The sequence below is a fragment of the Stigmatopora nigra genome, chromosome 1 (genome assembly GCF_051989575.1).
Source record: "Stigmatopora nigra isolate UIUO_SnigA chromosome 1, RoL_Snig_1.1, whole genome shotgun sequence".
Classification (NCBI taxonomy): Eukaryota; Metazoa; Chordata; class Actinopteri; order Syngnathiformes; family Syngnathidae; genus Stigmatopora; species Stigmatopora nigra.
This window is the reverse complement of record NC_135508.1, coordinates 25,815,058-25,827,686: the sequence shown is the minus strand read 5'-3', so window position 1 is coordinate 25,827,686 and position 12,629 is coordinate 25,815,058. Positions and strand designations below refer to the sequence as shown.

General features: G+C 44.0%; 1 protein-coding gene across 2 annotated transcripts in view; it reads right to left on the bottom strand.

Annotated features, from left to right (window-relative positions):
* Positions 1-7,993: 7,993 nt before the first annotated feature.
* The window catches only part of LOC144208679 (forkhead box protein P1-B-like), a 10,705-nt gene continuing 6,069 nt past the window's right edge, over positions 7,994-12,629 (bottom strand). The window contains exons 4-9 of one of the 2 annotated variants that reach the window (XM_077734690.1): positions 10,502-10,578; positions 10,324-10,425; positions 10,122-10,249; positions 9,955-10,000; positions 9,718-9,881; positions 7,994-8,690 (exon numbers count right to left, since the gene is read on the bottom strand). In XM_077734690.1, coding sequence (XP_077590816.1) covers positions 8,531-8,690; positions 9,718-9,881; positions 9,955-10,000; positions 10,122-10,249; positions 10,324-10,425; positions 10,502-10,578 — 677 coding nt within the window. In that variant the 3' untranslated portion in view covers positions 7,994-8,530. The remainder of the gene's footprint in view (positions 8,691-9,717; positions 9,882-9,954; positions 10,001-10,121; positions 10,250-10,323; positions 10,426-10,501; positions 10,579-12,629) is intronic. The other variant, XM_077734766.1, reaches the window with a different exon arrangement.

Sequence of the window (12,629 nt, the reverse complement as noted above, 5' to 3'; positions counted from 1 at the left end):
GCAGACGCGGTCGCAGACGCGGTCGCAGACGCGGTCGCAGACGCGGTCGCAGACGCGGTCGCAGACGCGGTCGCAGACGCGGTCGCAGACGCGGTCGCAGACGCGGTCGCAGACGCGGTCGCAGACGCGGTCGCAGACGCGGTCGCAGACGCGGTCGCAGACGCGGTCGCAGACGCGGTCGCAGACGCGGTCGCAGACGCGGTCGCAGACGCGGTCGCAGACGCGGTCGCAGACGCGGTCGCAGACGCGGTCGCAGCCGCGGTCGCAGCCGCGGTCGCAGCCGCGGTCGCAGCCGCGGTCGCAGCCGCGGTCGCCGACGCGGTCGCAGCCGCGGTCGCCGACGCGGTCGCCGACGCGGTCGCAGACGCGGTCGCAGACGCGGTCGCAGACGCGGTCGCAGACGCGGTCGCAGACGCGGTCGCAGACGCGGTCGCAGACGCGGTCGCAGACGCGGTCGCAGACGCGGTCGCAGACGCGGTCGCAGACGCGGTCGCAGACGCGGTCGCAGACGCGGTCGCAGACGCGGTCGCAGACGCGGTCGCAGACGCGGTCGCAGACGCGGTCGCAGACGCGGTCGCAGACGCGGTCGCAGACGCGGTCGCAGACGCGGTCGCAGACGCGGTCGCAGACGCGGTCGCAGACGCGGTCGCAGACGCGGTCGCAGACGCGGTCGCAGACGCGGTCGCAGACGCGGTCGCAGACGCGGTCGCAGACGCGGTCGCAGACGCGGTCGCAGACGCGGTCGCAGACGCGGTCGCAGACGCGGTCGCAGACGCGGTCGCAGACGCGGTCGCAGACGCGGTCGCAGACGCGGTCGCAGACGCGGTCGCAGACGCGGTCGCAGACGCGGTCGCAGACGCGGTCGCAGACGCGGTCGCAGACGCGGTCGCAGACGCGGTCGCAGACGCGGTCGCAGACGCAGTCGCAGACGCGGTCGCAGGAGCGGCAGGGGTGGGAAACAAGTGAGACGTTAATATAGTCAGACCAAATGAAGGTCTGAAAGTCGTGTGCAGCTCAAGGTTTTTTGAATCTTCTTTGTTTAGTCCACTCCAAGCCGTCCAAGGCTCTTTGATTTGTCCAATTAAGGTTCTCAGAAACAAAGCATTTACTTATGAAACTAAGTTTAATATAAAGCAAAGCATATTCTTCATTACCATCAAATGTATAATACAGTGATACCTCGACATATGAGTGCCTCGACATATCAGCCATTTGAGATACGGGTAAAATTTTGGGCAAATATTTATCTTGAGATACGAGACAAATTTGGATATACAAGCAGACAGCGGGCGTAAGAGGCTGCTCATAAGAACATCATGAGCACTGTCTCTCTCCCCACAACTCCCAGGTGTAATGTCTCTATGGTCACAACTCCCTCTTTGTAATAGCTCTGCGAGCATTTGGCGGAGCGTTGCATGTTTTCAGTGTTTTTTTTTTCCGAATGGCGAGGCGATCGCTAGTACGAGAGCTATATATACTACTTCTCGTTGGCAAGTGGTCGTGCGTTATCCTATTGTGAGGACATTTGTGTGCATCATTTTGGGAATATTTTGAAGGGAATACAAAAGCAAACAGCCTTGGCTAGTTGCATTTAAAAGTCAGGTGTGGAGTCAGGAGAAGAAAGGTATCAAAATTTAAAACAAAATTAGAATTAAGTTTACTGTAAGTGTTGTACCCCTGAATTTACGGGGTAGTTGTATTTCGCCTTTAAAAGATGGGTGAAATAATCAGACAGGTCCTTTGTTGTATTTAAAACCAACTTTAGTTATATCAAAGCAATTCACACAAAACATAATATACAATAACACTCAAATATATACATAGTAACATATTAACAACCCGTTATAACCCAAAACAATGTACTCGTTGCATAAACGATTATAACTTATGAGTATTGAAACTTGTTACCTTTTGTTCCGGCCGTCATATACTACATACTATTATGCTACCGTTATAACGGCGGCCGAAGGTAGCCTGCTGTAAACAATACACCCGAGACTCGCACATTCACGCACACACATAAAAAAGTAAACAACCAGCGGCCGGAGGTAGCTTGCTTTAAACAATACACCCGAGACTCGCACATTCACGCACACACATAAAAAAGTAAACAACCATCACTAAGCATTACGTTCTTTCTCACATGCTAACTATTGTCTCTTGCATATCCCACACTCAATCGATCTTCAAAACAAAGCAACATACCTTTAAAAGACGGGTGAAATAATCAGACAGGTCCTTTGTTGTTTTTCAAACCAACTTAGAGAAATGTCTGACGAGGCCGCTTATATTCTATACACAGGTCTACGACCATTACGTAATCGCTGCGTATTTCGTGCGTACCCATTACGTCATAGCTGCGTGTTCCGTGACGCTTCGCGCGTCAAACCTGCGTAATTTGCGCACGCTTCGCGCGTCATACTGCGTGAATCCCTTTTTCCCTTAACACCTGCACTCATTTATAACATCACTTACTTCACCCTGTCACATAAGGTTAAATTAAACCTTTTTTTGAGGTTAGTTAAATTTGTTTATGTTATGTTACGAGCGCGTTGCTGTGCAAAAGTCCCCCCCTCTCTCTACCCTCCGCAAAATCGTCTAATTTTAGTTATATTAAATAAATTTGAGTACAATTAAACCACAAGTGTTTTGTTACTTTGTTAAAAGATGGCAAATTAGAACAAATAAAAATGTTTTCCAATCGAATATCCTCTTTTTGGTGTTTTTTCAGAGGATTGGAACAAATTAATTTGTTTTTAGTTCATTTCAATGGGAAACGTTCGTTTGAGTTACGCGTAAAATCGACATATGAGCTCAGTCCTGGAACGAATGAAGCTTGTATCTCGAGGTACCACTGTAATGTGAAACTAATATTACTGACAGTAATTTTTCTACTCTATAGGGGCTCCAGTGTTAGTTCATAAATGAAGGCATCGAATGCCGTGGCACTGAAATGTGATAATTATCAACCATCACAGTTAAAATAAATCTGAACTTAATGTAAAAAAATATTTTATGATAACACTTCAATTTGTATTAGAATTGCGAAGAAAACAAAGCACAACACTGGAATTATTTCTGTCAATCAAAGCCTATCTTGTTTTAATTTTTTTAATCTAGGCAAGTCTAGCAAGTTTACTGTATTAGCTTGTCTGAACACTTACTCAATTAATGTACGAGACTGGTTGTTTTTAGCCATGTATGATCATTGTGTATTTGATTTCCAGCACTTGGCAAGTGCATGAGTTTTCTCACCTGCCCTGTTACAACTCAGGCTTCATGTTACTCAGCTGGGGAATGTTTAACTTTGTGCCCTTCTTTCACGCCTTGACAATGTTATTTTTGTTGTTTTTTTACCCCTGTTCTTCCCTAGATTAAAACTAAGTGGCGATACTGATACTAACTTTATGTTTCAGATGTACTGTGGTTTATAGAGGATCTTAAGATTTATGCACTGATAAAAATACAATTCCATATGTCATCACATGTTGCATAATAGCACACAACAAAGTAATCAATTACTATTACATGGCCAATTTGAAATCTTTCCACTTGTTAAATATATTTATATATATTTTAAGGTTGTCCGAGTGTTGCAATAAAGAAGCACTCACGTGTGCAATTTGGCTCTGTCATTTGGTGCTGTTATGGATATATTAACAGTTATATATTAGTGCAAAGTTATCACAGTGGCGACAGGGATGGGATTCCTTTCAAGCCGGTAGGGATTCCAAGTTCAGTACGCATAAATGAAGACGTTACACGGAGGTAACAGGACTTTGCAAACTGGCATTAGCAAGAGTTGCTAAGCTTACGTCGGCGGTGCATCATGGCCAGGTTCATCGGAAATGTCTGTATTAGGTGCAGAAGCCTACTGTCTGTTAAAAAACCTCTGTATTCCAAATAAGCCAGGTAGCCTCTCATTTGATGTGCTAAGCGGGAAATTATCACATTACAAACCGAAACCGCTGGTGATCGCGGAGCGATTCAAATTTCAAAAAAGGAATCAGAAATAAAAATTAGTCTGTCAGATTATGTTGTGGTGTTAAAGCAGCTATCCACAGATTTGTTAGTGGATTGAGAGTAGAGGCTATTCAGAGAAAGTTACTCACGGAGCAAGGATCTGACATTTAAAAACACATGCTGTTGGATTTATTCTGTATTACTATTATACATATATGTGTAGTAATTCATTTCTTTGTTAAATCATTCTACCTATTGTTTGGCTTGAGGTCATAAACAGGATCTGGATGGGATAAATTACCTGCATTACAATGTCCAAAAACTTGGAAATTATACTGAACAGGGATTCGTGGCCATAAAGGAGCAACTGGCAGCTACCAGTCTGATGGCGTTCCAGGATCGTATAGCGGTGGAGATGCTCCTTGCGGAGCAAGGGGGCGTGTGTGCAAAATGTTTGGAAAACAATGTTGCACCTTCATAACGGACAACACGTCACTCGATGGGTCCCTAACCAGAGCCATTAGTGGCCTTCTGACCCCAAAACCGCAATATGAAAAAGCATTCTGGAGTAGAATTATCCGCTTCACAGACTGGTGGGATAAGACCTTTGGAAAATGCAAGGATTCGGCCATATCTGTTGTGTTTTCTGTAGCCATATTTGCTACTACCTTGACATTGTATGGGTGTTGTCTTATCCCATTTGCGCTCCTTGCTAAGCCGACTTATAACTGCTGCAATTGCCCCATACAAATTCTAAATTACACAAATTATATTTCTGCTTATGAAAACGTATCGGGAAAATCAGTGAAGTCCAGGAGTACGGTAATTCCGAGGACGAATTGGACGAAAATGATCATGTTCTTTCTTTTTCAGACCAGCCATGTGAGTAAGAAGTAGGTGGATAAAATCGCAGTCACCGACTGTTGGGTTTATTCTGTTTTATTATTATAATAGTTATATTAATTCATTTCTTTATTAAATCATTCTCTTTCTATTCTCTGTATTAATTCATTACTTTGTTAAATCATTCTCTTTCTGTTTTTCAAAAGTGTTGAGGTCACACCAAGTCATCTTTAACCTAGACAGCCTGTTCCAGGATGGTTATACAAACAATCCACCCAATCTGGGTCCTTGAGATTTGGTGGGCCCTTGGTGACGAGGACAGGGCTATTGGGACAATAACAAGAATATTGTTATCGTTATGTAACCGTACACTTCAGGTTTTTCTGTATGTAACGATTATATGATTATGATTATATTATATGATTCTTAGGTCAAGGAGGCTGTATAATTACTCTAATCTAAATGTTGTTAGGTCTAGTCCCTGTTTTTTGTTATTAGTAAAATACTTTGATTGTTATTGTAGTCCCAGATGTTGTTTTTACTCATACGTGATGGAATGATCAACAACTCTGTAACTTGTGACCATAAGAATGGGACGAAAACGTCTATTCGAGGAGACGTTCGGAAGTTGTAAGGGACACTTGCTGTAACGCTCCCCTCCGGAGGCTTTTACCTGTTGTATCCATTTCTATTTAATTAAATGTCAATAATTGAATAAGATGTCTTCCTGCAGTTATTGATAATTACGGACGAAGGTAATTATTAATGAACCTGACACCGACATTTCCATTTTTGATTACTAAAAAATGATTAATAACATACATATTATAAAAAAGGGGGAATGTTGGGTTTATTCTGTATTATTATTATACATATATGTGTAGTAATTCATTTCTTTGTTAAATCATTCTTCCTATTGTTCGGCTCGAGGTCATAAACAGCCGCCTGGTCCACTCTCACGTGGACTTCTTATCCAAGGATTGTTTATGCCACGTCTCACCCGGTATCGGACTCTGGGGGCTGTTGATCGGGAGGCAGCAAGGACTCGGGATATCTGCCACTTCCATAACACTCGTATAGTGTGCATACTTCGTGACGCACTTTGGGCTTCTTCATGTAATGGTTATATGATTGTTAGGTCAAATGAAGGCGTGATTGTTTTTATCCAAATGAGGGTTGGTTTTAGTTTCCTGATCTGTTATTGTCAAAATACCTTAATTGTTATTATAGTCACAGATGTTGTTCTTACTCACGCATGTTGAATTAATCAACAACCTTGTGATTGTTTTGATTTATGGCCTTAAAGCCGTACGCGATTTACTGTTCGAGAGGATACTGTTGAAGACAAGGGGCTGTGATGTATCTTCCCTTAAGGTTCTTATCCGTGATCCAATCTATTTAATTAAATGTCAATAATTGAATAAGATGTCTGCCTGCAGTAATTGATAATTACAATGAAGGGTAATTATTAATGAACCTATCACATGCGAACGTCGGTATCAATGTAAATGGCATCAAAGAATATATTGGAGTTTGCCAGCAAAATGAAAGGACCTGCCATAGTATTTAGGTAATAGTAATATTCCAAATGATTTGCTAAGAATCTTAATCCAAAAATTAATCTCAACGTTTTCTATGTTGGTGTAAATTTTCTGGAGTAGGATTTCCACTATTTTCTACTATTTCTTCTGTTCTGAATGCCCTTGTTATTCCTAAATGAATGTTATCTGTAACGGGCCAAATAATATGACATATTTTACTCTTTCTTTTTATTGTAGCTGTTTCCTTTTCGTATTACTACTGTAGGATTAAACTCTTGTTCTTAACTCAATTACAATGAACAAAAGGCTCTGTCTGAGATTCTTCTTTTGAGGTTGAATTCATGCTGATAAGGATACTTATGGTCTGGACTTTGAAAGACAAGCGGAGACAGAGGTCTGGATGATGTGGATTCGAGTATGGAGAGTGTGAAGACAAGCGGAGACAGAGGTCTGGATGATGTGGATTCGAGTATAGAGAGTGTGAAGACAAGCGGAGACAGAGGTCTGGATGATGTGGATTCGAGGATGGAGAGTGTGAAGTCCAGAGAAGACACCCCTCTCGGCAGTCATGGACCAGTCCGCATCTCATTGTCAATCAGCCAATGAATATGAATTTTTGTAATACTACAACTGGGCAAATGAGGGTCTGGGCTATGTCTTTCTCATCCTCCGCTTGGGACAGCGACACTCATCGGGCTTATTCTTAGGGAGGGAGACCCGGAGCTCCGCATGGATCAATTTGTCAGGAATAAATCATCTGTGGATTAACTCGCCCAACCATGGTTTGTCTCCTCTGATGCTGAACACGTTCCGTTGTTAGACGGGATAAGCAGTTAGGCAATTGGAGTTAGGTGCTAAAACTATAAGTCTAACAGCACGAATCCCGTTTCGGTGCAAGGTCCGGTCGGCTGGCTATCCAGTCGGCTATCTATCCGTTCGGCTAAATATCCTTTCGGCCAAACGCCCACTCGGCGAACTGTCCATCGGCCAGACGTCCATCGGCAAAACGTCTTTAGGGGAATCGCCCGAGTACCAGTCTTACTGGTGATCCAGGGTTTTTGGTTAGGAAAAAATTGATATGTTTATTAACAGTGACAGTGTCCGTACAGTTTTTGATGTAGGAAAGTACAGTGTCCATATAGTTCTGGAGGTTGTGGTGGTCCAGTTGGTGCGGAAAAAATCCTGCAGCTGAGAAAGGGCGTCCTCGGGCCAAGTTTTTATCATCTTTATTTGTGGCCTTGTTAACCTTCGGAGTGGGTGCATGAGGGGGTGAGGAACAGGCAGAGATGGTCATATCCAGCAAGGTGAGGGAGGGGTGTGGGTCTATAGGCATGTTTGATGTTAAAATAAACATGTTTTAGAGTTACTAGGTTACATTAGTGTGTATTGATTATCGACTTGGTGCAGAATGTCCCCAAAACCGTGGGACTCATCTTGGACTTCAGACGGAACAAGGCCACTCTACTGATCTCACTTGGACGACCTATTTATTTATTATTTATTTGTCCGTTTTTTGTTGTTATTTTTGCACTACGGGGGTGAAAGCTTATAATCTCATACTTGTATAATGACAATAAAAGCATTCAATATTTGCAAATATTTTCAAAGCAACACGTTTCCAATCCCACCCAAAAAACCCACACAGCTTTGAGAGTTACCATTTTGAATTTATTCATAGTTACACTAAAAGGTAATTCTATATCATCTACTCTTACATGCTCAATTTGATCAAATTCAGCAATGTTCGTGGTGGGGGTGAAAAATACCAACATGTATAAAGACATTCTGTTATCGAAGCACCTGATGTTATCTATACATACAAATATATGTGTAGGCAGTGAATATATCAGGAAAAAATTCTCTATAAATGTAATGATAACATGGCTAAAATAAAAATCAAAGTATTTGCTGTTTCTTTTCCTTTTAAGTGTGAAGTGCTCCCAATCAGTGTTACATTTCCTTTGGTTTCTGCTCCTTATGCTCGTGTTTCAAAGATATTACCAAAGAAAAGACAACTTGTGTGATCTCATTTGACCATACAGAATTAAGAAAAGATTTAAAACAACCAAATGAAATACTGATAAATAATAAAAGCACAACAACAGTGTGGTTGGTTATGTGGATGAAGCAGTTACTTTTGGAACTCTTTTGGAATACGTCATCGTAGATGTCAAACTTTGCGGTCAGAAAGAGGGCACGCGGTCTAGATGAAGTTGATCGGGGGTGCCATGTTCTTCGTCACGGTTCGTCTCGGCGCTGTAGCTGTGCTCGTCTGTGCTCTCGGGAGATTCATAAGGATAATTTTCACTTGTTTCCTCGTCCTCTTGCTCCTCTTTGACGCTGCTTTCACAAAAAAGTGGGAATACTAAGAAATTGTTTGCATTTAATCATTTACGACCATTAACAAAACAGATGTCAGATCCATTGAAAATGGGAATGGCTGGCAGTATATGATCAACTTCTAGTGCCTTTTATGGAGGATATATGTCCAATTTATCCTGAGTGGAGGGGCCAGCCTCCCAATCAAACAGATTGATTGTACATCTATCAATATCAGTAGTAGCCAATTAGTTAATTTTTCAAATAAGGGTCATTCAAGAATTGGAAATTTTCTGTTTCCTGCAAAATATTCAATACTAGATATAAAACAATTTAAGTCTCAGATTGCTCATCTTAACAGATCAAGGGTAACATGTTTATTGCATGATTTAATAGTTGTGCAAATGAGTAAATTATTCTGATCAGACAAGGAGACTGACAGCCATAAATGCACACACTCACACCTATGGAAAATTTGGAGTCTCATAATTCTACAATGCTTGGTGGGAATGTGGGAAGAAACTGGAGTACCTGGAGCAACCCCTCTTACTTAGGGAGAACCCACACATGAATCCTATTTATTTTTATAAAATTACGAAAACTACAACCGCATCTCAGCCAATGGTTTGTAAAATGGTTGTTAAGTTCAGCAAGTAAGACACTAGTTTCTCCATTTTGACAAGAAGAAGTTATGATAACAGGGTTGTGGCCAAGAGGTACATGTTCCACTGATAAAGTATTTACTTGGAATGTTATGTTTACAAAAACAAATGTTTATAAAACTTCAGGGGAAAGCAAAGGGAGCAAAAATTGAAATTCAATATGCAGGATTTGGACAGGAGAAAAATTGCTTTGTTTTAGCGAGTAATTTCTTTTTAAGCATTTTTTCTTTTAAATTTACTCAGGAAACTGGATGTAAGAGTAGAATTTGAAGGAGGGGTAAAATGTCAGTAGTTACAACACTGAAAATTGTTGATGTGATTCCTTAGTTTCTGGGATTGTTTAAATGATAGGCAATTGGTTAATAAGCATTCGGGCATGTGGCACATACAAGGCTTGCGGAGGAGATTGCGTCGCGCTGCTGTCGCTTTGGTACCCGGATCCATTAGCAAGTGCTCCATTCATCTGCTCTTGAAGAATATGGGGCAGGGAATGCAATGGAATGTTGCCCATCATAGCTGGATTGTAGAAGGAGTTTGAGTCTAGATTTCCAAGCTGCAAAACGGGGGAAAAAAATGTCACAATCGTCATAGCAAATAAGATGACAATCCCTATGGGCACAACATGCCTGGGAAGCAGACCCGGCTAAACTTTGTCGGTTTTTCAAAACAGATCTGTAAAAGAAAAGAAAAATCTGTCAAGGCTCGGCTTAAGAAGTCATTGGTATGTGTATTCGCAATAACATTTTGGTGGAATGACAGGTCTGAGACGTCCACAAGGCATTAGCCAACTTACCCATTACAGGCAGCCTTCTGAGGCCTTCTTCTGTGGAACTCTATCTCGTCGACTGTCCACACAGCACCCTTCACATTCTCAAGGCGGACAAAGCACTTATGGAGGCTCAGGTTGTGTCTAACAGCATTCTGCACAATTCCAGACAATTCATTTTTCACACACGTGATTGGCATGAAATCTGTCAAATTTTATGATATCCCACCTTCCATGTGGCTGCATTGCGCCGGAAATAGGCAAAGTTTCTTGTGAACCAGTTGTAGATTTCGTTTAAAGTCAGCTGATTGCGCGGCGATTCGTATATTGCCTAAAAGAGATGGAGGACTTTATTGGAAGTTAACCTTAAATGTGTTACATTTTAATGAAATTCAGCCAGCCTTTACCTGTCGTATCAGAGATGCATACGTAAATGGAGGCCTAATTTCTGTGCTCAGGTAGAACTCCTTGTTATCAATAATATCTGTCAAAAAACAACATGTTTAAAAGGTGAATTGAAAATGCTAATTAGGCTATGTTCACACGTAGCAGCTGTTTTGAAGTAAGTCTTTTAGCTCTACGTCAAAAAAAGGCTTCGTCCACAAAACGTCGTTTGGAGGAAAAATATTAGTCGAAACCATACGGGTTTGTGAAAATTTCAACAGACCCTTTACACCAGTGGTCTCAAACCCGCGACCCGCAGGCCAAATGCGGCCCACGGGACAATAATCTGCGGCCTGCGTCTTAATATGCAAGATTAATGTCCGTGCGGCCCGCAAGATTGATATGAATGACACTGTGTTCGGAGCTGGATGAACCAATCACGGTGAAGTATACGGCTCTGGAGGGTGGGACATTGGCCGGGCTGTCCAGTGCCTCGCTCACTCCGCTCGGTTCAGAGAGCTGCCGTAATCCAATACGATCAGAGAGCAAAAGTGCGTATGTGTCAGGAGGTTGCCCCTCCTGGCATAATGTCATGATTGTGATCAGCCGTGGCTAATTAGGTGATTAGGTTTTTTGGCTATTTAAGCATTATGGTTTTTGTTGAAGGGTTGTCGGATCGTCTGGGTTGTTCCCCTGAGTATCTACGTTTGTCATGCCGTTTTCCTGACGCCACGCTGCATTTTCATTTTTGTATTAGTAAGTTTTCTAGCCAAGTTGTTATGTTAAGTTGCCAAGTTGTCATGTTGCGTTTTTCCGTTAATTAAACCAAACAACAAATGCTAGACAACTGCCTTCCCTTTTCCATCCGGGTCTCCGCACCTGGGTTCACCTTCCCCCCCGATCGCATCGCATTACGCGACGGGATCGTAACAGTTCGATCCGACCACCATGGACCCAGCGGAGCGCCCCCCACGCTCGCGCCGACGCGCTCGGCGACGCCAACCATCCACCTCGAAGACACCGGACTGCTTGGAGTGTATAAGAAACCCCTCAGAATCTTTTAGGAGTTTTATAATGAACACACCGTGGTGTGGGGCTCTCAGGCACATCATTGCTGGAGATGAGTCTCAGCTGGTAGGAGAGTTAGATACGCATTTCACTCCTAAGCCCCCCCCCCCCCACCCCCCACCGCTATGCCCGTTGCACTGGGAAGCCCAAACAGTTTAATCATGATGCCCAGGTGCGTACAACCACTAGAAATCACCCAAGTTATCTTATGCCTATAACCATCGGATTTGGTTCACAATGGAGGGAGCCTGAAGATTCTGGAGAGGAGGACGTCGGTGAGGAAATTGATTTTTTCGCTGATGTTTCGGAATCCGATAGTGAATTCTTCGACCAATTTGGACCCCGAGACCCTCCACCGGAGAAGGAGTACCCCTACTTTTTCCCCGACAATTCCTACTCCGATACCCTGACCAGCAATTTCATAGTGGGCTGGCCACCTATTATGGGCCACCACGTGAAGGCGAGGGTGCTGTGCAATCCTCCCAGAGGAGGCGCCGAGCGCCACGCCGTAGAGCGAAGCGAAAGGAGTGCCTGGACACTCAAACCACTGTCCAAGCTACTCAACCGACCTCGTCCGTCCAAGCTACTCACCCGACCTCGTCCGTCCAAGCTCATCGCCCGACCTCGTCCGTCCAAGCTCCTCGCCCGACCTCGTCCGTCCAAGCTACTCGGCCGACCACCCCTTTCCAAGTGCCCGAAGTTACTCGGCCGACCACCCCGTTCCAAGTGCCCGAAGTTACTCGGCCGACCACGCCTTTCCAAGTGTCTGAAGTTACTCGGCCGACCACGCTTTTCCAAGTGCCCGAAGTTACTCGGCCGACCACGCTTTTCCAAGTGCCCGAAGTTACTCGGCCGACCACGCCTGTCCAAGTGGCCGAAGTTACTCGGCCGACCACGCCTGGCCAAATGGCCGAAGTTACTCGGCCGACCTCGCCCTTCCAAGTGGCCGAAGTTACTCGGCTGACCTCGCCCTTCCAAGTGGCCGAAGTTACTCGGCCAACCACGCTGTTCTAAGTGCCCCAAGCTCCTGTGCCGAGGCCACAAAAAGTACTCCCGTTGCCACTGGGGCCGCCAGTCGCACCC